The sequence below is a fragment of the Miniopterus schreibersii genome (assembly GCF_964146895.1).
Source record: "Miniopterus schreibersii genome assembly, chromosome: 16".
NCBI classification, from domain to species: domain Eukaryota; kingdom Metazoa; phylum Chordata; class Mammalia; order Chiroptera; family Miniopteridae; genus Miniopterus; species Miniopterus schreibersii.
In genome coordinates, this window is record NC_138116.1 from 19,231,350 (window position 1) to 19,258,670 (window position 27,321).

General features: G+C 44.8%; 2 protein-coding genes across 4 annotated transcripts; one reads left to right on the plus strand and one right to left on the minus strand.

Moving 5' to 3' along the window:
- Positions 1-3,821: 3,821 nt before the first annotated feature.
- Positions 3,822-11,009, plus strand: SNF8 (SNF8 subunit of ESCRT-II). 3 transcript variants are annotated; one of them, XM_081161577.1, is made up of 8 exons: positions 3,828-3,968; positions 4,326-4,376; positions 5,707-5,845; positions 6,521-6,625; positions 7,355-7,427; positions 8,321-8,462; positions 9,358-9,432; positions 10,460-11,009. In XM_081161577.1, exons 1-8 carry the CDS (start codon positions 3,915-3,917, stop codon positions 10,595-10,597), a joined length of 777 nt encoding a protein of 258 aa, XP_081017703.1. In that variant the 5' UTR covers positions 3,828-3,914; the 3' UTR covers positions 10,598-11,009. The 3 variants fall into 3 exon arrangements, with proteins under 3 accessions (XP_081017704.1, XP_081017703.1, XP_081017705.1); XM_081161578.1 differs by lacking the exon at positions 9,358-9,432 and having other exon boundaries at positions 3,822-3,968; XM_081161579.1 differs by lacking the exon at positions 9,358-9,432 and having other exon boundaries at positions 8,321-8,481.
- UBE2Z (ubiquitin conjugating enzyme E2 Z) lies at positions 8,618-26,871 on the minus strand. Its single transcript, XM_081161580.1, has 7 exons — positions 26,448-26,871; positions 24,507-24,579; positions 22,434-22,621; positions 20,014-20,125; positions 17,042-17,154; positions 16,324-16,414; positions 8,618-13,967 (listed from the first exon to the last, which is right to left on the minus strand). Exons 1-7 carry the CDS (start codon positions 26,762-26,764, stop codon positions 13,797-13,799), a joined length of 1,065 nt encoding a protein of 354 aa, XP_081017706.1. The 5' UTR covers positions 26,765-26,871; the 3' UTR covers positions 8,618-13,796.
- Positions 26,872-27,321: the final 450 nt, after the last annotated feature.

Consider the following 27,321-nt stretch of genomic DNA (forward strand, 5'->3'; position numbering starts at 1 on the left):
CTCCCCCTCTCCCCTTGATCTAGTCATATTTTAGTAGACTAGAGGCAAACACACCTAGATTCAAAGCACTTACTAGCTCTGTGACTTAGCAAGTAAGTTTCTCTCTCTTAAATCAGTTTCCTGTCTGTAAAAAGAAGATTAAAAAGTATCTACCTCATAGGGTTAAAGTAAGTATTAAGATAATGCCTGGCACAAAGTAAGTGGTCAATAAAAGTTAACTTTTGTTATTATTATTCACACACCTAGGCCTTAATTTAAAAACACAAGGATATTAGTTTAAAATCAGAGAGCAGCAAGCTAGATGGCCAAAGGTCTGGGCCAGTAACATAAATGAGCAAAGTAGGGAGAGTGTAAGACAATGGGAAGGATGGGGACTGTGAAAATGGAAGAGACATGCTGGCCTAAAAGCTTTCTGGTGCCAAACAAAACTTTAGAGAGCTGAACTTGCCTGAGCGCTGCCAGTTTGCCATCACTTCCAGCTCTTACATATTTGGTTTCCTCTCCTCTAAACTCTTCAAATCCTGCCCAATCGGGCATGGCTCAGCGGTTGAGCATTGACCTAGGATCCAGGCGATCAAGGTTCAATTCCCAGTCAGGGCACATGCCCGGTTGCGGGCTGCAGCCCATCAATGACTCTCTCATCATTGATGTTTCTATCTCTCTTTCTCCCTCTCTTTTCCTCTCCCTGAAGTCAAAAAAGATATATTTTTAAAAATAAAATAAATAAAATAAATAAACTCTTCAAATTCTGAGAATGTGTACTACACAATTTAGAGCATGCCTTTGTTCAGAGGTTGTATTTTAGTGATTGGCCATGATAGAATTGTCTTGAGGAGAAGTTTGGATCTCTAATTCTGAAGTCTTGGGTGTCTCTGGGGGTCAATAAATCAGAAAGGATTATTTTAAAATATTTTGTACAATGTTCTCACTATAGGGCAGGCATTGGGCTCACTCTTTTATAAACATTTTTTCAACTTTTGAAGTTATTTATTCTTTATTGATTTTAGAGCGAGAGAGGAAGGGAAGTAGGGAGGGAGGGAGAGAGAGAGAGAGATTGATTTGTTGTTCTACTTACTCATGCATTCATTGGTTGTTTCTTTTCTTTTAACATATCTTTATTGACTTCAGAGAGAGGAAGGGTGAAGGAGAGAGAGATAGAAACATCAATGATGAGAGAGTCATTGATCAGCTGCCTCCTGCACACCCCCAACTGGGGATCGAGCCCGCAACCTGGGCATGTGCCCTGACCGGGAATCGAACCTTGATCTCCTGGATCTTAGGTCTATGCTCAACCGCTGAGCCATGCCTGGCCGGGCTCGTTGGTTGTTTCTTGTATGTGCCCTGACAGGAGATAGAACCAGCAACCTTTGGCGTATTGGGACACTCTAACCAACAGGGCCGAAGCTTTTTATTCTTTTTTTTGTTGTTTGTTGTTCAAATTTATAAACATTTTTAAAAGTCATGATGATCTCATTTAAAGCCTCATCACAACCCTTTAAGACAATACCGTAATAGCTGTTAATCATGCACTACACTGCCTCCATGAGGCAGAGAATTAAAAGCCTGTGCTGTTAGCCACCTTGCCACAAGGCCAGTGAGTCACTTAAAGCAAGCGAGGGCATCTGTCACAATCAGTATTCAGGCTGTATTGTAGCAGAGTGCTTCTGAGAGACACTGTTAAATTGTCAGGAATTTTGAGAGCAGGTTGTAAAACCACTGATAGCTTAAAATTGGCCATGGTTAGAGTATTTATACCATGGAAACCTGCAAATGTTATAAATCAGAGCTCCTCTCTTTCCACCTGGAGAGGTGGTTGTTAAACGTTTACTAGCACATTACTTTTCAGCATAATTTCTGTAAAATTATAAAGGAGAACAAATGTGTCTGAATAAGGGAATGAGTGAGCATGTCTGCTGAGAGTGGCAACGAGGTTTGTCAGGGGCCAATGTGTTTACCTAAAGGAGTATGTATTTGTGCATTTGAGGGTATAGTTAAATCTAAGGTCATGAGTGTGAGTGAAGGATCAGTGTGTGCACCTTAAGGGTCTTATAGTGTGAGTCGAAGACTGACAAATGAAGCAGGTGTGTCCAGATGGTGTGAGTGGGTGCCTAAAGGACCCAGTTTTTGTGTTAGGGAGTGATGCGGTAGGAAAGTGAGGGTATGAGGTCAGTGTGTCAGTATGGACTGGTGTGTTCTTCACAGAAAGGGGTGAACAGGTATGCTGGAGGAGGTCAGTGTGTATGGGGGGGTCTGAAAAGGCTAGTACCTGTTGGTGTGTCTGAGAAAGTTTGTATCTAAGCAGGCTTATGCTGAGTGTAGTGTCTGAGGGTGTGTGTGAGAATGAATCTAAGGGGCAATTATGAAAGGCTGAATGATCGTTTTAGCCTTAGTCCTTGCATCCATTAACATTATATTCTGCTTCAAATACCAGAAAAACACAAAATAACAGTGGCTTTAGCAAGAGACAACATTATTTCTCTTTCTTGTAAAATCCAAAAGCAGGAAGTCCAAGGCTGGTGTAACAACTCTGTCCCATGAAATCCTCAGGGACCCAGGCTCATAGGGCTTACAGCTCCATCATCTCTTAAGGCCTCAAATGGCAACTAAACATCCTGCCACCAACCTCTGCACTCATCCTCTTATCCTTTAACTAGAAATCTCTCTGACAACATTTTTCACTTTGGTTGCACCTTGATCCGTATCCCAGCCCACCTTTCTGTAGAACTTCATACTAGTACATCCAAATGACAATTGCCCATCTCTCCTGTGATGGCCCATGGACCTCAATTTCCACTACTAAACTACTCAATTATTTCCCCAGCTTCATGCTGTGATCTCCCCCTCCCCCAATGGCATCACACTTGGTGCTCAAGCCAGAAAATTAAGCATCCCGCAGACTTTCCCCACCCACTCTGCCCTCACCTTATCAGTTTTATCATTTCACCTTCTTAATACTTCCTGAATTTGTCCCGTTCTCTCTATCCTTACTGCCCCTATCTTAGTTCTGGCCCTCATCATTTCTAGTTTAGATTGCAGAAACTGGCTTACTTAAGTATAGGTTTGCCACTACTTTTTTTAAAACAAAAATTTGATTTTATTACTCACTGACTTAAGAATCCTCCATTAACTCCTTCGTTAGGCTCCATAATGCTATTGAAATCATCTATGGAAAAAAATCACCTATGGAGTTTCCTGAACACACAGGCTACTAAAACCACTCCAGACCTGATGACTATCAATCATAGCTGATATTTACTAAATGCTTTGTTATATACTTTCTGAATTAATCCTCACAACAACTTCGAGTAGGTATTCCTTTTCCACAACTGTGGAAACTGCAATACAAGAGATTAAGGAATTTGCTTGAAGTTACCGGACTATATATAGGGAAAGTAAGCTATGGAGTCAGGCAACCTAATTCCAGAGCCCAAGATCTTAACTGCAAGGTCCGCCAGACAGAATACGTGGGACTCTCACAGGTAAGCTCCACTCGCGTAGAAAGGATTCTGGCTAATGCTCTATATGGCACCCTCGGTGCCCAAGAACCGAGTAGGCGACCGATGAGCATTGGTGACTGGGGTGGTGGTGGAGGGGCGGTCACGGGAAGAGGAGCGTCCAAGGCGTCCACGCGAATGTGGAACTCGCGGCCGCACCCGGACGCGTAGGGCTCCGCATCCGAACACCTCGCCTTCCCCGCCGCCCGGCTGCGAGGAGCTCGGCCACCAACGAAAGGCGGGGCCCAGGCTTCTAGCCTTGGGATACCTGCAGGCCCGCGGCAGGAAGTCGGCGCGTAGCTTCCGGCGCGCGGGGATGACGTAGTCACCGCGCTTCCGCGTTCGGGAGCCGGCGGCGGATCCCGGGAAGCGGAGACCCGGGGTCCGGGCAGCGGGGTGGCCCGCGGGCCCAGGGCGGGGATGCACCGCCGCGGGGTGGGAGCCGGCGCCATTGCCAAGAAGAAGCTTGCCGAGGTGAGGGAGAGAAGGCGGACCCGCAGCCATCCCTGACCCGCGGGAGACCGGAGTCTCTGGAGCAGAGAGCTCTGTACCCTCAAACCGCCTCCCTGCAGTCTCACACGGGCTTCTTGGGTCCCCGGGAACGGAGTTTCTCCAGCTTCCGGTAGCTTGGAATGTCAGCATCCCCAAACCCACCAGCCCTTTTCCCCACTTCCCCAAATTTGACTACAGACGTTCGTTCATTCTACATCGTCATCCCTCTCCCTAAGAAAAGCCGTTTAAGAGATACCCTCCCCTTTTCAGCCGAGGCAGTACAGGTGGGAGCCCCCAGCGCCCACTCTCTCAACTCATGCTGGTCTCTTTGTCCGACAGGCCAAGTACAAGGAGCGAGGGACTGTCTTGGCTGAGGACCAGCTGGCTCAGGTGAGTTGGTTGCAAGGCTCCAGGCAGGAAGGGAGACCCCACAAGGCTGGACAGGACACCTTTGATATAAACTAGATTGTTTGGGTTGAACTAAAAATAGGGTTTTGGGCAAATCCTGATTTCTGGGCTCCTCAGTTAACATCTTTGAGTGATTACATCCTCATAGCCTCCCAGGCATGTGTCCCATTTTCTTTACTTAGACTATCTTGTTCACTCTTCCTGCAAATCCTATCAGGGAGGAACACTATTCTTCTTAGTTTAAAATTGAGGACCCTGAAGTATTAATTTACTCAAGGTTACATGGGTGGTAAGTGGTAGAGCGCTTTGTCTTAGGTCTTTTGGAGTTTTTACTTTAAATACCTACGAATAATGTGAAAATATTGCCTAACCTGTGGCACTCACCACCATGGTCATCACAGCTACTTGCATACCAGAAGTGTGTGTGAGTGATGGGGGCTCCTGCACAGTTTCCTTTTCTAACTTTCCTTTTCTGTGCTTGCCTTGAGTGTACTCAGTTATTGTAACTGGTGAAGAAGAGGAGAAATCAGTTAAGCAGGGAAATGGGCCTTTGAACTGAGGAAAGATAGTAGACACAGGCTGTGCTCTTCAAAAGCTCCCGCTCATGGGGAGATGACATAAAGGAAACAACTGGAAATGGTGACTGAACAGTGTTAGTTTCTTATGTGTAGCAAGTGAGGAGATAATTGGATCAGAAGTGGTTACTCTTGGTGTGGTAGAAGATAGGCTTTATGAGAAGGAATCATACAAATAGGAAGTTAGAAAATCCCCAAAGTATTTGTATTTGGCTTTGGAATGTAATCTGGTAGACCCACAGCCCTCCCTCAGGGATTCTTTATCTGGAATTGATCCCCAAGGAGGCCCATGACTCAGATTAAATAACCACTGCACACCTAATTCATGCTAGACTTCCTTTTGTGGCCGAAGATTTCCTACTTCATGAATGGTGCAGTACCTCATTTTTAAGACAAAATGGATTATTAGATTCATCTTCAAATTAATAATAGTTTTCCTGGGAAAAAGTACCACATTAGATGTGCACATTGATTGTTAGATTTATCTTGACTTTAGAACAGGAAATGAAAAGTGCATTTAGAATTGAGGAAACATTACAGCATCTCATTTGTGCTGACAACAGAACTGTGAAGGAGAGGCAGGGATCAAAAGAAAGGGAACAGAAAACAGCATAATGATAGGCCTGAGGACATATGTTATTTCAGCCTTTGCCCTGCCACTGGGCCAGGGACCTAGTTTTGGCATCTGATTATCACCTAGGTGGGCTGCCCCTAACCTCCCCTTTTCCATCTTACAGATGTCAAAGCAGTTGGACATGTTCAAGACCAACCTGGAGGAATTTGCCAGCAAGCACAAGCAAGAGATCCGGAAGAATCCTGAGTTCCGGGTGCAGTTCCAGGATATGTGTGCCACCATTGGGGTGGATCCTCTGGCCTGTAAGGAGTTGTCTGTAGGGGTCCAGTGTTCTGGGATTTCAAAGGGACAGAAGCTACCTAGTTATCACTGCTGTCAGGGGCATCTTCTGGAAGGGCCTACAGGAAGATACAGATTAGGGAATTCCTAGCAGAACACTGAGTGCCCAGTTTAATGGGGGAGATGGAGAGGCTGGAATGCAGGTTGAGGAGCCAGTGTTCGTGATCTTCCCTTGAATGATGTACAGTGGAATTTTTTTATGGCTATTTTTTTAAACATATATGGATTTAATGCTATAATTACAACTCTGTAACCTGCATTTTTCACTCAAAATATTGTCTTCAATAGATTTTTAAATGCTAGGTCTGTGTGTATCTGTTAGCCTTGTGTAGACCATATGTCCCATTATGTTTCACTGTGCGCTTTGGGAAAGGAAAACTTATTTTTATAGTATCCTGAGCCAGAATCTGCAGCCAAGTAGAAATGCCTCGTAGATTCCTACCCTTTAGAACTGTCTGAGCATGTTCTTTAGCAGGAATTACCAAGAGTCAGATTGCATTGAGGATCCTTAGTAGTAAATGGAGCAGAAGGACTTAAGGCCAGGCAGGGAAGACTTCCCATAGGATAGATGTTTAATCTAGCTTTGAAAGAGAAGATGTAACTAATGAATAACCTAGCTTTTGCTTTTCTGTTTTTAGCTGGAAAAGGATTTTGGTCTGAGATGCTAGGCGTGGGAGACTTCTATTATGAGCTGGGCGTCCAGATTATCGAAGTGTGTCTGGCCTTGAAGCACCGGAATGGAGGTGAGGGTGGCTAGGTTCTGTGGACTGGGCTTTGGACTTCTCTGAGAGGGAAACAACCTTGAAAGATAACCTTTCCTATCCTGCAATATGCAGGCAAATAAGATCTAGAAAAGCACCTTAGCTGCTTCATGCAGTTGAATTGTGGTAGGTCTCCACGGCCAAGGGTAAATGGAATTACCTGAATGATTGTCTCTATTCTCCAAAGATCTTTGGCCAGGAAGATCTAGCTCCTAGTCATTGCAGAAAGTAGTAGAGAGGTAGGAAATAGGGTATGGTGATGCCAGTTAAGTGTCTGTGCTCTCTAAAATGTGTCCTTAGCCCTGGCTGGTGTGGCTCCGTTGAGCTTTGTCTCATACACTAAGAAGTCACCAGTTTGATTCCTGGTCAGGGCACATGCCCTGGTTTCGGGGCAGGAGGCAGCCAATTGATGTTTCTCTCTCATCAGTATTTCTCTCTCCCTCTCCCTTCTTCTCTCTAAAAAATCAATCAGAACATTTTAAAATAAAGTGTGACCTTAAATATGGTCATCCAGTAGTGTCATCTTAATAAGCACAGTAAATGGTCTGTGTTGAAGTTAAGAAAGAAAATCTAAAACCAGTTATAATTCATTGGTTATAGATACAGCATTGATGTCAAAAGAGCATTTAGTTTTTCAAAGATACTGCTGCCTTTGTTTTTTTAGCCATAAAGGTAATCCTTCATCTGCTTTCTGTCCCCCCTCTCCAATAGGTCTGATAACTCTGGAGGAACTACATCAACAGGTGTTAAAAGGAAGGGGCAAATTCGCCCAGGATGTCAGCCAGTAGGTCTTAACTTCTTCCAACTCCTTGGAGTATAGAAAGGCCTTTAAAAACCAGATGGATAGCTTTTCTCCTTACTGCTTGTTTGTCTAGGATAGTTTAAGAATCATTTTATTCCTCATTTAGAAAAAAGTTATTATTTTAGAAACTCAAAATAAGAGATAAACCACCCATTATTTCTCAACTGAGAGATTACAACTGTTAAACATTTTGGTATATATTTTTTATGCATCCATTTTTAAAACATTCTTGGGTCTGTGTGTACTCTTAAAAATTGAGATCAAGAAGAGTAGCAGGCACTGAGAGAGGCTAGGGAAGGGAGTTGGGGTCAGAAGATAGGGTATAAATTAACCTGGTTCACCAGCTCCTAGGTGTGACTCCAATTTGAGAAAAGGTAAAGGTTGTCAGTATGTGGGCTGGGTATGTTGTCTACACATTGTTTTGTAAGTTTCCTTTTCCCCTAATTTGAGTTAGTTGTCAACTAAGAAATCAGAAAGTCTGACAGTACTGGACCTGAATTTCCAAATGGTAATAATCAACTTTGGATTGTCCCCATTAAAATGGATAAGCATTATCTATTTTGCCATAGTTCACACTACTCCCTGTTGTCTCTTACGTTCAGCTCACTCATTCACATTTCCTGATGGACTCCTGTAGGCATGATTTTTACCTCTGTCCAGTATTGAAGTGGTTTGTTTAGTGGAGAACCTGACCATCTCCCTTAAATGTCCAAGCACCGTTTGGTGCCCTTTAACCCTCTTTTTGTTGACATAGTTAAATGTTGTGCAGCCTTTGGAGTCTTCTGTCAGGGTATTCTTCCCAGGGCAGAGCTGAAACTGCACTGTTGCTAGGTCGACTTTGCCAAGGGTCTTTAAGCAGCTCTTCCTCACGTTAGAGACGACCTGATCAGGGCCATCAAGAAACTAAAGGCACTTGGCACTGGCTTCGGCATCATCCCTGTCGGCGGCACTTACCTCATTCAGTCTGTTCCAGCTGAGCTCAATATGGATCACACTGTGGTGCTGCAGCTGGCAGAGGTACTGGTGTGCCTTCTGAGTGTGTGTGTGTGTGTGCTTGCGTGTGCGAGCGCATAGTAGGGACAGTCCGGGAGGGGATTCTGGAGCACCTCTGATCTCTCAGTCACTTGTCTTTTTGCTGAAACTGTCTAATGGATGCACTACTCAGACCTGTGCTTATTTAGCAGTCATTTATTGAGCAGCTACAGTGCAAAGCACTGGGCTAGGCTGTGGGCCATATAAAGATGGGTACCACACAATTCCTGCTCTCAAGGAGCTTACAGTCTAGTGAAGTAGACAGACATGCAGACAACTAACTGTATTTCCTTGGGTAGACAGATTCTTGGATGTCTTCTTAAAACTACTTTACGGATTCTTTAAAACAAATGTTTAATCTTTTTTGCCATCCCGTTCCTCAGCATGCCTTAAGTGTATGCCATCCTCCCCCAAATCCTTATCATGTATTTAGGGAAGACATGTTTGGTCTTCTTAATTCTGTAATGTAGAACAAAACTAAGTAAGGTAGGGGCTTTTCTTGATTGGGGAAAATAGGTAGGGTGAGACAGGGCAAGAGCTAAATATTTAAATATTTTAGATTATGAACAGTTGGTGATTATCACCATTTTCCCCTATCAATCATTCTGAATCTTCCCTTATCACACTATAGTTCTCCGAGAGTCAAAACTAGTATTATAGTGCCAGGAACTCTACTTTTTAAGACTGAACCACTCAACCTACCTGCCACCTGAAAGTCACCCCTCCTTTCCGCTCCGCTCCTCCCTGCTGCGACCTCTAAACATTCTGTCTCTGCTCTTAAGGCTGTCTGTGCCCACAGACCATCTGTCCTCCCATCTGGAAAAATCAGCTGTCCTGGGGCAAATGGTGGGTTCTAAAAATCCCTTCCTCCTTCCTTCAGAAAAACGGCTACGTGACTGTCAGTGATATCAAAGCCAGTCTTAAATGGGAGACAGAGCGAGCGCGGCAAGTGCTGGTATGTGACTTTTGGAATGGCGCAGAAAAGATGGGCCCCAGATGGGAGGAGGTGGGTGGTCAGGAGTTTCAGCCTTGTTCTGACGGCTTCTTGCCTTGAAGGCTACTGCTGCCACACTAGAAGTAACCCCAGCGTTTCTCTGAAGATGGCGCTGAGAGGTAGAACTCACAGAGGCAGGCTTCTAACCTTGAGTGTGTAAAACCAGGCTGCCACTACTGTGGGATCACCAACACCTGCTCTCTCCTGACCTGTAGAACTTGGTCAGATGGTTAATACAGTTTATACTGGAAGTAAAAGTTCAGAATGAAAGGAATGAACAACTTATATATCTAAATTATATACTACTGCATATATATAATTATATGCTATTGCATATAGTTATAGTTTTATATATACAAATTTCATGGTACTAATGAAAGACTGATGTTGTGAAGAGGGAGTGAGTAGCATGGAAATGTAGGCTTTTAATCCCTTCCTCCTTATCCAGACAATTAACCTGTGGACACAACTTCATCTACAATGTTAACATAGACATCTGTAAAGATAAACATACACATCTGTTTAATATTGGGCAGAACCAACTCATCTCAAGCCTATTTCCAGCTGTAGGAACTGAGTCCATTCTACTACTAATAATGACCTTCCATTAACTTCTTCAAATAATATCCCCACATCTGTTACTGAACCCAGTAAGTTAACTGGAAGATAGTGGTCTCCATTTTGCTTCAGAGAATGGAGTCCGTGATTAGCTCAAGTCCACATAGCAAGTACTTCTGCAGCCCTACATCCCTTCTATATCCCACTCTGTCTTTACACCTTTTCAGCAGCACAGGTTAAGTGACTTGGTGGCACTTTTCACACCTCAGGCAAAGGTCAAGGCCATACAGAGCACTCCAGTTTGGTTGTATAAATGTGTGAAGGCACTCATGTAGACTTAATTATAAAACTTCACTGAAACCAGAATAGGATTGGAGATTCTCTTTGTGGGAACTCTCCTTTCTCAAATGCCTCTTCCTTTTCCCTCCAGGAACACCTGCTGAAGGAAGGGCTGGCCTGGCTGGACCTGCAGGCCCCAGGGGAGGCTCACTACTGGCTGCCCGCCCTCTTCACTGACCTCTACTCCCAGGAGATTACAGCTGAGGAGGCCAGAGAAGCCCTCCCCTGACTCTGGGAGTGCGGAAGGGGGCACAGCAGTAGGCAGGGAGAAGAGGGAGGACCTGTTAGTGAATAAAACCTGGACAACTTTGTTTAAAAAAAAAACAAAACAGAAAAAAATGTTCCAAGTTTTTTTCTTCCCCCAGTATTCTTCACTCATTTTTATTTTTTAAAGTGCCTTCACATTGCATCATTATTGGAGAAAAACCTCATTTATCCAGTAAGGATAACCTGAGTAACAACAGCGAGCACGTAAAATGACTTGCACAGATCATCCTCAAGTCCATGGTAAAGCTGGGCCTAGAATGAAGGCCATCTGTCTCTTGGCTAGACAGTCTAGTCTCTTTGTAGCCCTGAGACATAAATTACAGCCTCTGTTAATTCAAACCTATTCCTTATAAAATGTTTTTTATCTCAAATGAGCAGATCCTAATGGACTAGTAAATTTTATTCTTCTAGCTTCCTCTTGTAGAGGTTCCAGGTTATAACCGACTCGGCCAAGAATGTGAAGGAAATACAGGTTAATGTTAAATGGTGGTTAGAGGGAAGAAACCAGTGGGATTTAAGGGGAACCAATAGTGAATGTAGCATTGTTTCTCAAATGCTTATCTTTCCCTCCGGTACTGATCACTAGATCCTTCTAGCCTTAGTGGTGGGAAAGGAAATAATTTACTGCACACCTACCCTGTGACCATTTCTATATACACCTCTTAATCCTTACAACCACCTTACAAAAACATAGGTGTCCTTAACTTTGCAGGTAAGGAATCTAATTTGCCAGGGACCACCAGCTTAAGCAGCAGAGCCAAAACTAGAGCCTAGGTCCACTAACCTAAGCCCACACTTTGCATGTCACAGGCTGGCAGGATCTCCTTCCTACACATACGATCAGTGAAGATGAAAAGTCCTCTGCACCAGAAAAGCAAAGGCCTTCAACAGCAAGTAGGAGAGGTGGTGATGAGCAGAAAAGCTTGTTAAGCCATTTTCAGTCTGCTAAATTCCTAAGGGCTGGTTTAGTACAGAAAACAAGACCCAATGGATTATCCAATACTAAGACATCCTTCCTTTAGCAGGGGATATAGCCTAAGCCCATCTTTAGCTGTCTGTCCATGTAGGACATGCTCACTTTCGTTTCTGAATAGGTATTTCTTTGGAAGCAACTGAGGCTATGATGGCATTCCTCTTTTATCACCAGTAGTCCTGCTCCCACCCACGTCATGTAACTCATTTTTAGCTTCCAGACAATTCACTGAGCACTTACTTTCCGGCAGTCTCTGGCCTAGATGAGATGTGTGGTGGTTGATATCCATCTTCCTTTACACAAGCCCTCCCACACCCATAGGCGCTTCCTCCTTCTGCCAAACAAACTTTATTGCACCAAAAAGAAAAAAAAAAAACTTCATTTATGTACAGTCAGATATAAAGACATCTCTTTGACTCCTGTGCATATATTTCCTCAACTCAAGATTAGGGCGTAAAAGTCAGGCCAGTATGCCAGACATGCTCTGCCCGTGGCAGGGCCAAGGAGAAGATTGTCACTTGAAAGTGGGAACACTTAAATGGATGACAGACAACACTGGACCAACAGACCAAGGGCATTCTTCTAAGCCCTGTACTAGCTCTGGGAATGGAAAAGGGAAATTGGAAGCGGGGCGCCTTTTTAAGTCTTGTGAAAAAGACCTAACCTTTAGATATCCAAGATAAACTTCCGTTCCCCAGACCCACTTCCTGTCCAGTTTCTTTGCTTCCTGCCCTCCCAAGTAGGACATTCTCCTTTGTGCCCAACCCCCTTCCCAACTCCCCTGGGGAAGTCCCATGATTCACAAGGCAGAGGCCTCCATAGCAGCTGTCAGAGCAGATAGAAGTTATCTTCTCCCTTACATGTGGCTGGATACTGATGGGGGCCCTGTGTCACGTGGGTCAATACCCTACTGGGAGCCGTAAGAATCTGGAAAGCACAGGGATAACACATCAAAAATGGGAAGGATAGATTCCCTCGATGCCCAGAATCGGGGCATCTAAAGCACATTTTTCTGAGCCAACCAGCTAAAGGATCACTGCAGCTAAATACAGATAAGCGACACAGCCAGGCAAACACCCATCAGAGCCAGTGACGAAGAGCAGCTGGAAGGGAGGGGCAAGGGGAAAGAAGGGTAGGAGTCTGCCCAATCCCCTCTGCCAATGGCTACCCCTGCTCCCCACTAGTCCCTGGGCCTTGAAGTTAGGAAGGGGAACTATAGGCTGGGGGGAAGTACACAAGGACAGCCAAACAAAATATAATAGTACTAGCATCAGCCTTCCCCCCCTAGCCCACACAGGAGAAATACCCTTACTGTGACTAGTACTGATGAAAATCTCTGAGACTATTCTATGTAGTGGCTCTATCATACACCCAGCAGCTGCCTGAGTTGGGAACTTTTCAAATCAATGATTTTGGGAACAAACAGTATTTTCAGCTTTCTATGGTACATGTGTAGGCTTTACCAAGACCTTGGTTCAGTCCCATCACATTTACCTTCTGTCTTAAATCTAGAAATAGGTGAAGGAATGGGCGACAGGAGAGAAAGGTGCTCAGGTGCTAGGTAAAACTCACTGATCAGCAGCCTAGATTCCACCACTGTTCCTTCTCTTTGGTCTGTCTAGAACAGTGACTATAAATTAGGAAAAACAAAATTATGCTGTCCCATGGGAAATAATGGGGGGAAGAGAGGCAAGGAGGAAAAGGGCCTTGGGAAGCCCTGCTTCAAGACTGAAGACAGATAGACAGACAACCAACCACCCAGACTGCTTAAGTGTCACAGACAGCTCCCCACCCCAAGCTCCCTTCCAGATACCCCATAAATCATTTGGGCACACTCCCTCTTAGAATTGCAGTTTCTGTCTCCTAACTCTCCCTAAGGAGCTGGCCCTGTAGAGGTGTGTTGGTTGGTTTGTTTTTGCCAGAGGCCCTCGCCCTAGGTGCTCCTGCATAGGTACCTTGGCCCCTGATATGGGATGAACATATAGCCCCAGATGCTCGAAAGCCAAGGAGGTCAGATTGTGAACCACCTCCCCACTCCCACACCCTGGGATCCAAGCTTGCTTGGTTCTTGCCATCTTGCAGGATGACGTCACGTTGGAGGGAGATACACAGTGCCTCTCCATCCCTGGGGTGGGGGAAGGAACTTGCTGGGACTCTCGAGTGGGGGGAAGGGAGAGGGGAGCAGGGTCTAAACCCTCAAGCTCCCGTGCAGGTCTGTCTCTGTCCCAGATGAGCTGCTGTCAGAGTCCATTTCAGCGTTCTCATTATGGAGCCTCTCCAGCACTTTCTGACGAATCAGTCCCAGGCGCATCAAGAGGGACTGGTAGTCAAAGTGGCCCCGCTTCTCTCCAAAAGGATCCTGTGGGGGAAAGGAGACAAAGGGGATGGAAGATTCAAGTCTAGGTGGCTCACCCTAGACAGAGCAGCTTTGGGCCCATGTGAAATGCATGTTCAACTTCTGAGTCATAGGAACAGAAGAGGGCACAGCATAGACAGTTTTGAACAGCAGACATCATCATCTTTGTTCAGGAATGTTATAGCACATTTATTGCCCCAGGTCTGGTTTGGGCCAACATTCAAATGTGTTTGCATTCCTCAGAAGCAAGCCAGTATACAGAAGGGGGACACTAAAGGCAAGATAAATGGGGAAGAGAAATAAAAGAAATTCTCAACCAGGACTGTAATAATTAAGTGTGCCTGTGTTTCCAATTAACCTAAAAAACCATACAAGGGGGAAATTATCCTTCACTCCCTATACAGCAGGTCCTTGAATAACAGCGCCTTGGTTCAGTGTCTTTGCTATAACATTGGTGAGATGCCTTGAACTCTTCTTTATATCAATGAGCCTATGGTAAACTTGGTTTCGTTATATGTTGTTTTGCCGCCATTCTAAGAACTTAACATTGAGGACTTACTGTACTCAAAAAGGGTAATGTGCTTTTCTAAGGTCACAGATAGGTCTAGAACTCAGAAGTTCTGATGTCCAAATGAGCACCTGTACTTTTTCCCAGGGACCAATTGCCACAATCCTGTCCAGGTTTCTGGGCATCACGCCAGGGCCAGCTAGCCTTCATCCTAGTCCTTGTCATTCTAGATCAAAGATCTCCAAACATGACACAGAAATGGGTTAGCTGTCCTTAAATTCCCAAAATAACTAAGGTTGGGGGAGAGGATATAAAAAAAGGAATTTAAAGTGCTACATCAGGAATATGGCAGCCAAGTAGCATGGCCAGGACTCAAATAAGCAGAAACCTCTTTCCTTGGCACTCACAAAAAGGCATATGACTTTTCCTTCTCATAATCTGCTTCTGCCCACATAAACTTCCACACTTCTGCCTACATATTACCCTCATGATCAGGGACCAGTGGATATAAGTCAGAGTGACTGTGACTACAGAGTGTATTTCTCACTTACGAGGGTTACATTCCCCAAAGGCTGAACTCCACACTTACTCTGGAGTGATCGATTTTCCAAATCTTCCTTCTTTCATCATTGGCTCCATTTCCACCCACTGTCCTCCTCCCCAGATGTTGCTCCTCCCTTTCCTTCCCTCGTCATGAGTTACTTTTCCTTAACAGACTGAATATTGGAAATGCTGCTATGCTGCTGGATACCAGCAATGAGAATTCCTGATGGGAAACAAACCACGGCATCCATCATCTTCGACATAGTTTTTAAAAAAAATATGTTTTTATTGATTTTAGAGAGAGAGGGAGAGGAACATTGATGAGAAAGAAACTTCGATCGGCTGTCTCCTGTATGCCCCCTACTGGGCATGTGCTCTGACCAGGAATCAAACTGGTAACCTCTCAGTGTACCCAAAGATGCTCAATCAACTAAGCCATACTGGCCAGGGCTCAATATACTCTTGAGCTGGCCTTACCCTTTGAGTTTAAATGTGGCAGGTGGGTGGGATGTCTTTGAAGGAACCATACGGAAACTAACATTTCTAAGCAGCACCTGAGGAAACAAGACATTTATTCCTACTGCTGGTGGTGCTCAGTGGAAGAAGAGCCCAGAAGAGCTGGAGAGAACCTTAAAAGGTCTTAGTCACTTACTCAACTCACCTTAAGTAAGACAGACCACCAGTAAATGATCCAAAAGACGTAGAACTAGTCCTTCAAGACTAAGGGTTTTCACACTCGATCAACCAGGTTGTTTATATTGAAGAGTATTTGCAACTTGGTTTAGTAAGAACCTCTTCTTTAAAACAAGCCTTAAATTCTGTATTCTGTACTCTTATTGGAAGCAGTAGCATATTTCCCCAGGAGAGGCAGAAAATAACTGGTTACCATTTTATAATATGAACCTTTCAACACATAACACTACATACACAATGCTTCTCTAAGCCTTCTCTCTCTTAGCACTCCTCTGGGTTAGGGATGGAATTCCAATAGATGACTCTACTCTTATAATCCTTAAGATTCTGAGAGAGCTCAATGTTCTTGGTTTGAAAAGACTGACCAAGACGGGAAGGAGTTCCAGGCTAGAAAGGTTGATTCAGATTCTACTCATGAGTACCTACCAGGAACTTAGAACCAACTCCACATGTCATTAGGCAAGTCAGTCTCCTCTCTGGCCCTCAGCTACTCAACTGAACGAGGCTCTTTTGCCTCTGAGTTCTAGGAGAGGTGTGGATGTCACCCTTGTGGGGGGATTGATTTTACATGGTCTGCTGGAAGGCCTCTGGACTCAACAGCAGGGGCTGCGTTACCTGCATAGTCTGGCCTTGAAGGTGCAGGCGATCTTTGCAAGCCACCTCATAGAAGTCATAATATTCCAGGAAGGACTTCTCCATCACTCCGCTGGAAAACAAGCAGAGAAGCTTAAGTTAGAACAAGGGGAGAAGGAGTCGCTCCTTCACCATCTAAGCTTAATGCCAAATTCAACAGCTAGAGTTCCTAACCCTTAGAGATTATAAAATAAGAGTGACTGTTAATACCAATCATTCGAATCCCAACTTCAACTCACATCTTGCTCAATCTCACTTGTTTTCTATAGGCCATCCCTAATTCTAATCCTTACTCAAAATTCTTCAAGGAAGTTTGTTTCATTAACTCTTGACTTTGTTCTTCTAGCTTTAACATGTAGAAATAAACTTAAACATTAAAAAATGGGTTTATATGAAGTCCTCTATACCTCATTTGGCTATAGAACAGCTGTGTCTTTTATATGTCTAGGTTCTCAAAAACTGGGGCTCCCTGAGGGCATGGACTGTATTTCCCATCAGGCCTGACACTAAGAACAGAGATGCTCTCTCTGAACTTCCTCTTGGGGAACCCTTATGAAACACATGCTTTTAAACCACTTGCTTCTTCTCTGTCTCCCTCTGGTGCCCAACACTGGATTTTGCCCCAAAAGTTCTCAAAGGTATGAGCCAGCTAAATCTCCAAAAGGAACAGAGGTACCAAGTGGGTTCTCTAGACACATACCGTAAGGGTTCAGGGCAGGGACACTTTCCTTCCATCATGTCACAGACTGCTACTCTGATGGTCTCATGCCGAATACATTCATTATAATTTTTGCTGTCTCCTGGATGTCTCTCCTGTAATGTGACAGACACCATAGTATCCAAATACAAAGAGAAAAGCCAATGGGAAGAGACTTCAGGATTAGTAAGAGGTAGACCAAGCAAATGAACAAGAGGATCCCTTTCCCACTGTATGGCAGACCCATTAAAGAGCAACTAGGCCTTCATTTTTGAGACCGTTTACCTCCCCCCAATGCATACCAATACCCATCCTCTGTTACGGGTCATTTGACCTATAAGCAGCAAACTAGATCCATCAAATTTCCCAAAGCCTGAAATGAAAGGCCTCTCAAGGAAAGATTAAGTGGGAAATAACCAATTATGTATAAATGACATTAGGAGTCTTAGACTAGAATGCCTATAGATATCAGGATGCTTCCTGTTTAACTCCTTTACACATCTGTAGGGTTCGTCATTGACTCAACTATTATGAATCTATCAAAGTAGAAGTTGACATTTTCAAAAGAAAAAGTCCAACTTCTGGTCTTGAAAGCTAATATGAATGTGTGGGTGTGATCAGAAGGGAGTACAGTCTCCCCTCCTCTAACTCTTCCTTTGCTCTTAATGCTCTTCCTACCACCAACCCTGGTCAATTAGAGCCTTGGCCTCTGATTAAAACATAAACAGGAAAGCGATTTCAGCCTACTACTATGGTTCCCAAAATGCATCACAACAAAATCACAGGGGCACTGTGGGATATTTAAAAATTTTTTTAAATATATTTATTGATTTCAGAGAGAGAGAGGAAGGGAGAGGGAGAGAGAGAGAAACATCAATGATAAAGAGTCATTGATAGGCTGCCCCCCCCCCCCCCCCCCCCCCCCGGAGCAATCCTGCAACTGGGGCATGTGCCCTGACCGGGAATCGAACTGTGATCTCCTGTGGCTCAACCACTGAGCCACACCAGGTGGGCGGATATTTTAAATTTTTGAGGAAACCATGGCATTCAACACCTTTTAAATACCATGCGAATTACTAGGTTGAGGTAGATAGTTCAGTTTTCACTGTACTGTATTCCTTTTGATGACGTTATCTTTGTGAGGCTGGATTTTCAGTCACTACTTTGATAAACAGCAGGTATAAGAACAGTGGGGAATGAGGGTGGTGGGTTCATTCTGGTTACAAGACTTTTAAAAGTTGTGTGATGCCCAACGGGCGTATACATTGTATCACTGCATCACTATAGTACTTAAATAAGTTGTTTGAACCTAACTACTTAACGAGTGTAACACTTCAGCATTTCTTTTTGCCTGGGGAACTGGAAAAAAAAACCCCAAACCAACAAAAAACTACCAAGATAAGAGGGTGCTATGAACTAAGAACACTTGGTCACATCTCTAGAATTTCCAAACTAGAAAGACCTAAAAATCAGCTTCTTGGTTAGCCAATGAGGTCTGCCTTTGCTTCTACCTACTCCTGAAATTAAATACGCTATTTGTTTGGAAAGGATGGTTTAGGAATAATTTTTGTTCATTCTTAAAAGGTTATTTCCCTTTGTTCAGGTCTATAGAAGAATCATCAATGTTAGTGTTATCTCATATAGTTTCTAAATGAACTTAGCTGTTTTAATCACCTAGAGTGAATTACCATCTTTTGGGACTATCACTGGAACTCTTTTCTGTGCTCATAATTAATCCTGGAAGGCACTCTGGCACAATGGAAGAACTTTGGGCTCCAGGGCAAATCCCAAGTCCTACCCTGATCTAGTGTGTCCCTGTGAAAGTTCGTTAACCTCTCTAAGCCACCATCACCTCACCTGAAAATGATAACCACATTTACCTCACAGAGCCAGTATGACGATTAATTGAGAAATTACTTATAAAAACTTGGCAGTGTCTGGCATGTAACATACCCTTGGAAAATGTGAGTTTCCTCTACCTTTCTCTTCAGCAGCATTGACTAAATATTCTTGCCCTAGCTAATGAGTAGCTCCTTTGGTTCTACACGTAATGGTACAATTGACCTTGAACAAAACAGGGTTGAACTTCATGGGTCCACTTATATGTGGATTTTTTTCAGTAATACAGTTGGCCCTGCTCATCTGCAGGTTTTGTATCTGCAGATTCAACTAACATCAGGCTGAAAACAGTAACTTGCCCTAGCAGGTTCTGCTCAGTGGTTAGAGCAACAGCCCACAGACTGAAGGATCCTGAGTTCGATTCCAGGGCACGTACCTCAGTTGCAGGCTCGATTCCCGGCAACCAATCGATGTGTCTCTCTCACATCAATCTTTCTCTCTCTCTCTCTCTTTTTCCCTTCCACTCTCTCTGAAAAGCAATGGAAAAAATATCCTCAGGTGAGGATTAAAAATACCTCCCTCCCGCCCCCAAAACACCCAAGTATCTTCAAATTCCCAACCACGGATCAAAAACACTGTTTTAAATCCACCATTGAATTGGTGGATGCAAAGGGCCCACTATAGAGTCAAAAGTTATACATGAATCTTCGACTACATATTGTTCAAGGATCAACTGTTATTTCATAACTCCAAAAGAATGTCTGGCTTGGCAATAGTCACTAGAGATCACCTCAAGGGGACACTGGAGAATGGAGGCATGCAGAAGAACCCACTGGATACAATAGCCCCCAAAGCAGGCTCAAAATTAATTTCCAAATGGCTCCACTGACTTCCACATGATAGATTAATCCAAGTGAAATGAAAATAACTTGACAGTCAGTGTTACTGTAACTTACAAGGGAAAAAATTCACTAATGTAGAGCATACACGCCAACTCCATTTTTTCTTCTATAGTGACAAATTTAATACATGGGGGTAAGCCAGGTTAAAAACAATCCCCAAACCCTTAAGTAGACCTCTCAGATCTCTTAAAACCCAATAGTCCACACCCCAGAGCTGGGCCCAACTGGCCTTACCTGCTCAAAGCCAGGCTCATTGTGATAGGGGTTCTCAGTCATCAGGGACTGGATGGAGATAAGCACAGAAGAGATGCTCTGGGCTGGGCTCCAGGCAGGGCCAGTCCACGTACTGCAAAACACATCAGAGGGAATGGAAGAGGGATGAGGCACAGAGAGAGATGGGGAAAGTCTGTCACAGAAAGACCGTACACAAGTATCCTGGGGCCTAGAAGCACAATCTAAGTGACTCACTGTTTCTCTTTCACTATTAATACTCTGGAATTTCCCAGCCTGTCTCACCCTCATTCACCAGAAATCAGTCAACTGCCTAATCCTCTTATCAAGTGGGACAAAAGAAAAGAGGGTAAAGCTGAGCAAGGTAACTTTGAAGGGATTTTCTTTGGGTTAGGAAAGAAACTAGTCCGAGAAGGTTCTATTCATCAGAGTAAAAGAAATAAGGTAAGAAAACAGCTCCAAAGGGAGTCAAAATGTTAACCTCTGTGGATCTCAAAGAGCTTACTTATTTACTTAGGAGAGAAAAGTTGGGCACAGAGGCACAGAGGGCACTGAAGCCATCTGGTTAGAGGCCATGTGGTGGGATTGCTGATCAGGGATCCAGTTCTCAAGCAAGCCCCCAAGGAGTGTCAAATTCTCTGAGGACTACAGAACTCTGCCAAAGGACAGGAAGGAAATAGGGGGCACTTCTAGGTTGTGGAGGGTCTGAAAATGTATGAAAAACTTAAGAGAGAAACACCAAAATTGCTCCTCTTTCATAAATCTGATTGAGTAGTCAGAGGAAGAGGGCAGCTTGGATATTAATGATATTTATTTTTAGTAATTGATGAGAGGGCACCTGAGCTAGGACTGCTTCTTCAAGTTAACTGGCCAATTTCCTTTTCCCACTGGACTTGAGGAAAGACCAAGTAAATGATGTGAAACAGTAACTGTATCAGAGCTTGCTTTTCAGTACCTCTCAATCTGCTCTCTTCTCGGCTTTGCTCCCCCTAAAACTGTAAACTCTGCGCTCTCTAAGGCGTCACATACTCAGGGATTTAAGTCAACATGGTCAACTTTCATTAAAGTTCTTTTGTCAGCAAGTCAGCCCAATTTTTTTTTCTAGGTAGGGAGGAAAGAAATAAGGCTAATAAAGGGAATATAGTCACCTAAGAACGCATGGGAATTTTCTACTCGGATTCTTCGTGACAAATTTTCAATTTCAGGATAGCTTCTTCTTTTCTACCCAACATACTTCTGCCACTTTTACTTCACCACCATCTTGCTTCCCCTATTTCTACTGTGAGCTGGTGTTTGCCCAAAATAGTTTTATATTGGCCTAATGAAGGAGAACCTAATACAAAACACTTTCATGAACAAACTTCATACAGAAGCAACAACACTTCCTTACCACTGTGGTTTACACAGAGCACTATCCTACCAGCAGACAATGGTATACCCTAGTGAGATGAAGGACTTCTTTAAGGACAACCTCCTCTGCAGGACTTCCTCACTGCCACAATAATAGAACACGTCCCTAGGTCTAAGAGATTAAAAAAAAAAAGAATCATGTCTCCAGTTTGTGGCAGCTGCCTCATCCCCACACAAACACGGAAATTGTTGGACAGGATGAAAGAAAACAGTATCACCATTTTGGGCAACTTTCTCAACTGCAACCTGTACTTGCTCTCTGCCCCAGGGAAATTCAGACCACACCAGAAAGACCAATCCAGAATATCCTAGAAGACATTTTCATTCTGAATTTTTAACCCCCCCAAGGCAGTTAAAAGGAATGAATGAGAACTACATGATGCAAAAATCTCGGTAGCACCCAGAAATAAAATGTACTTTTAAACTTCTGTGTTTTGTATGTGATGTGATTTCCAACCTCAGACATTTTTCATTCAGTTGTTAAAATACCATAATTATCATCATCACCACCACCGCCTCCAAAGCCACTCATTGAGAGACTCAGAAATAAGACACCCACAACCTTGAATGGCACAGATCTGCAGCCTTTCTCAACCTGTTTGGGAGAAAATTAAGCCCCAATGCCCTAAGGCAGTGGTTCTCAAACTGGAGTGTGCACCAGAATCACTTGGAGGACTTAAAAGACAGACTGTTGGGCCCCAGTCCTAGAGTTTTTGATATAGTAAGTCCAGGGTGGGGCCCCAGAATCTGCATGGCTGCAAGCTCCCAGGTGCTGTTGCTATTCAGGGAGAACCACTTCACTAAGGCATGCAATATATGTAATCAATTAACTTCTCTCTTTTTGCATCTGGAATGATACTAGTTATGTACCATCTGGAGAGAACTGAGAAAATAAGTCACTCCAATTATTTTCTGTGTTCTGTAGTTCAGAGGAAAAACCCTGGTTGATAAAGGCTGGCCTAGAGTAATTATTTGCTAACAACCAACTTGGCCACTTAGAAGTCTCCTCTTACCCTAGAATACTCAAGCAGACTTTCCCATTGCGGTAGAAGTTGGGGTTAAACCTCACTGTGTTATTGCCCGTTGTCATCAGTTTGACCCGAGGAGGGTGGATGGGATAGTCGGGCGGACACCGAAACACGAACAGGAAGAAACCCCCTTCATAAGGAGTGTCAAATGGGCCTGTGATCAATGCATGAATCTGCAAAATAAAACCCCATCTCAAAATTGTGAGGTGATGTCCCACCCCAAACCCTCCTGGCTTGCACTTGCTACCCACAGCAGAAGCAGGACCTTCATCTGGTATCCCCAGTCCATATCCTCTCCATGCAAAAATGAATAGCTTGTACTCACTCATATTAATGTTTGGATTTTTAAGAAATCCCATTATAGTGGTGTGGCATCTTACCCAGGGGTTACATTCTAAAGGTAGAGCCCAACGTGAAAATTAAATCTAGTCAAAATCATCCTTGAGATTCCTTAACACTCCCTTAAAATCATGTTTTGCTTGAACTTCTCTGATCACTGTTATGTGTAACAAATGAGTAGAACACCAATGTGCAAAATATAACATGCACCTGTAAAGTATTACCCTAACATGTTTAATTTTAAGAAATATTTGCCTAGGTTTAACATGTGTATGATGCAACTCTACCCTCCATTTATGTGGCACAAAGGGGAGGTAAGAGGAATGGAAAAGAGGAAAGGGAATGGAACCACAGCACCAGTGCCAATAACAGTGCAGAGCTAAGGGCTGTGATGGAGACCTACGGTGCCTACTTCCTCTGGAGAGGATCAAACCTACTATGGAGTATGTGGCTCAGGCAGCATCCAGCTGTGTCAAAGATACAAAGAAAAATGGGGAAAACTCATGGTCCACTCAGAGCCATTAGACCATCCCCAGAACTTTCCCCAACACTGTAGGTTAATTTAAAATTATATTTAAAAAAAAGAAAAAGGAAAATGCAGCAGCACTTAGAATGCTAAATTCTCTTCCTCCAGCCATGATTATTGAATAAAATTTCCCTAATCTGAACTCCATTATATTTCTTTTTCTACAAAGGTTCCTAGGCATGTAAGTCTGCTCAAAACTTGAATAGCAAGAGGAAAAAGGACCTACGATCCAATGCTTCAGTGTACAGTCCCTGTCATGCCCTAGTGATGCCCTAAATTTTCTTTTAGCCCTCAGTCATTGGCATAGCAAGCTCAACTAGTATCAACACGGCATCATTCTGGGAACCCAGGGACTAACATATTAACACTGATACTTGACTGAGGACAAGATGTCCCAGGAAAAACATTTCCAACCACATAAAAAGAAAAAGAAAAAAGAAAAAAAAAATCAATCAAAAGAGAAACCTCTTCACAATAGATACCAACAATACAAAATCTGAATTTCTACTGTTAAGAAATTTGAAACTATAAGTTTTCATTTAAACACTAGATTGAAGAAATCTGATTTCTTCCCAACGTCAGTTTAAGTGCAAATTCACTTCTGACGATAGAATACTCAATGACAGAGAAGTCTACGTATGTATGCCAGGGAAATTTGAAATTACATACTAAGCTTTCTCTGTGTTTGCATGTGGAGGACAAGAGAAGAACAGTATTTGGGTAGAAGAGATACTCAAAAGCAACCAGTAAGGATAGGAGCCTAAACAATGCCCTTTAACTACAAACACTATCCACTCAAGCTTGCCCTATCCCCAACCTTCTCTGCACCTGATTTAATGGTCAAGAGTGGCAGGATGGGGTAAGAGTTGGGTAGTACAATGGATAGAGTGACCCCATAATTTATTAACCAAACTGGAGCACTTTTGAGAGTGCCCTATTAATAGTTAAGCTGGAACAATAGATATAAACTGGGATTTTCCAAGCCAACCAGGACCTATTAGCACCCTAATAAGATACCTGTTTAAGACTTTGTTCCACCTCACTATGTAACCCTGGGCAAGCCATTTACTTTCTTGGGGGCTTGATTCCTTCTCTATGTAATCAGAGATGTGAGCTGGATAATCTCTTTTAGGTTCTTCCAACTTTGTGGGCCCAATTTCCCAATAAATCCCGATCCCCAGCAAGTTACATACCTTAGTCATGTCAACAGTATCAGGTACAACGAACATTCCCGGAGGAGGCTCCTTATAAATGGACATGATATCCCTGTATAATACCAAGAGGAGGTGGGGGAGGGAGTGAGGGAGAGGAGAAAAATGGGGAATCCCTTGAACAGGACAGTTGTTATCACCTCAATGAAGCCAGGGTTCGAGAAAGTGGTGCTTGGCACCACAAATGTTTGCACTGTCTTGTTGGCTGAGAAATCTCAGCTGAATACTTGTCAGGCAGGCAGAGAGCAAATTATTATCAAAGGGGCATTGTTTCCTCAGGGGGAGTATAAGGAGGGGGGGGGGAATCAGAGATCCCAATGGCATCAGATGTCACCCTGGAAAAGCCACATCCCATTTACTCTCACTTCCTCCCACATGGCAATTCATTCACTCCACACCCCCAAGATTCCCAGGTACTAGGGCAGAATGCTAAACGATTTTTTTAGTAACTGGGAAGGCACCATCAACCCCACTAAAAAATGAATACCATAAACCATTGTGGATTTTTGTTGGCAAGGGAATTATATGAAGCAAGTGGACTAGCAAGGAACAATTATTTCTTGCTCAGGAGACAAATAGGGCAGAAATCTCTTCAGGCTGGGGTGGGGGCCTTCTGAAGTTGCTGAGAATCTCACATCTGAAAGATGACGTGTAGTGACTACCATAATAAAGTGAGAGGATTTCTTGGTCATATCTCACAAACCAGAATGGATCAGTTGCGAGCAACAGTCTAAAGGAGGACATTCTAGCTGGCCAAAGGCTAGGGACTTACTAGGGTACACAGAGATATAAAAAAGTGCAAATAAGTAGAGCAGAGGTAATAGTATTGGCAGAACTCAAAGGTATGCCAGAACTGGAAAACTGTGTCCCCAGTGCAAGCACTGGGCCAGGTACTTTACACACAATGTGCTCTTTAATTTCCATTAACACCTTGAAAGGTAGGTGGAATTCATCTGAAGGGACTTGGAAAGTGGGGGATGAGAACACCTAGATGAGCCTGTGATGGGAGCATGGGGAGGGAAAAAGTCTGGTCATCAGGAACCAGGTTTCAGGATTAATAGCAGCTAAAAAGCATTACCCTTTTCCTATGCAACAGGCACTATGTCAAGAATTTTTGCAAAATATTACCTACTAAATGATGTGATCAAAATCAGCCACCCAAGAAGGGAGCACAGAAAGGACTTGGGAACTTCTTATTTTTGAATTGAGTATATCTACTTCAGAAAAGTAAACCAGATAGCCCAGAGAAAAAAATAGGATATTACAAGCCAGAGTGAGATTGGGGGGAAGGAAGCCTGAGTTCCTGGAACAGGTGTGACAGTGGACAGCTTTGGGGTTCTGGAAAACTGGTTGAAGGGAAGATTGCAGGTGAGGGAAGTGATCTAGACTTGGGAAGCAACTATATGGAGGGGTTTGAGGAAACGGATAGTAAAAAGAAAGGCTGGTCTCAAATCTGAGGGCGAGAAAGCAAGCTGTGTGTTACAAACGGTGATCAGGAAGAGATGACTGAAGACCCTGAAGGGTGGGGACTCCAAACAGCATCTAGCAAGGCTAAGGTGGCTAAGGTGGGAAGGGGGGAGAGGAGCGGAGCGGTGGGCGGGAGGGGGTGTTACTGAAGCACCAAGGGGTCGGGTTTCGGGCGGGAGGTATGGGGGAGGGTGTTCAGCATGGAGACGGAGGGCTCACGGGATGTTGCTGAGGGGCGGGGTCGGACCTGGGCACTCGAGGAGGGGTTTGGTGCGTGAGGGGCGGGGGAAGAGGGGGCTCGGATCCCTAGTCCCAGGACTGGCCAGAAGTGGGCCTTACAGCTGGGCCGCTGCGAGGGAAGCACGGAAGCGGTGGGGGTGCTGTAGTGGGAAGGGATGGGGGCGGGGAGGTCGAGCCCCAGAGCTCGGGGCTGGGGGAGGAAAAACCCCGGCTCACCGCTTGATCCGGAGTAGACACTGCGGCGCGGTTCGCTCGCCGTCCCAGTCGGAGCTGAGTGTGGGGTCCCAGTGGCTAAGCAGCGCGGCCCCGTGGGCAGAGGGCGGGAGCCCGGGCAGCGGAGCCAGGCCGCTCCCGGGTCCCCCGGCCCCGCCCGCTGCCGCCGCCGCCGCCCACACATCCGGCAGGAAAGGCGGCCCAAACCCGCCACCGCTGCCGCTAACGCCAACAACACCAGCGACGCCGCTCGCCCCGGGGCCTGTCGCCCCGGCGCCGGCCGTCGCCGTCGCCGCCTCTTCAGTCGGACTCTCCGCCATCGCTGCTTCGCTTCCGGGACTGTTCGGCAGCACGTCCGCCGACCAGAGCGGCCGCTGCTCCCACCAGCTCTCGCACCACCGAGAGCCGGGCCAGAGTGTCCCCACCCTCGGCTGCCACAGCCCGGTGGCTCTGGCTCCGCCCACCCCGCCACTACCAGCGAGAGGCACTCTGCAAGAGCGTCCACCCACGGTCCTCCAGGGCGGGCGAGGGAGGAACTCGCCGGAGGATGCCGGGTTCTGGGCCTGTGTTGACACGGCGCTTTGAGCGACGAGGTTTCGAGGCGTGTCCCGGGACGCCTTGGTGTAGTTGACAGCCCAATTTCAACATTTGTCTCAAATGTTGAAAGGGGAGGAGGGGAGGACCATATCCGCTCTTAAGGAGAGCGACCCTGAGACGTGTCCATGGGGTGGGATTGGGGATCCAGCCTCCTTGTAGGGAGGCGCTGAGTAGACGGGGTAACTTGCTGTCGGAAAGGCTCTGTGACTTATCCTTCCTCCCTGCACCCTCGCTGCTGCTATTGCCCCCGCCTGCAACAGGACCAAGAGGAAGGAAGGAA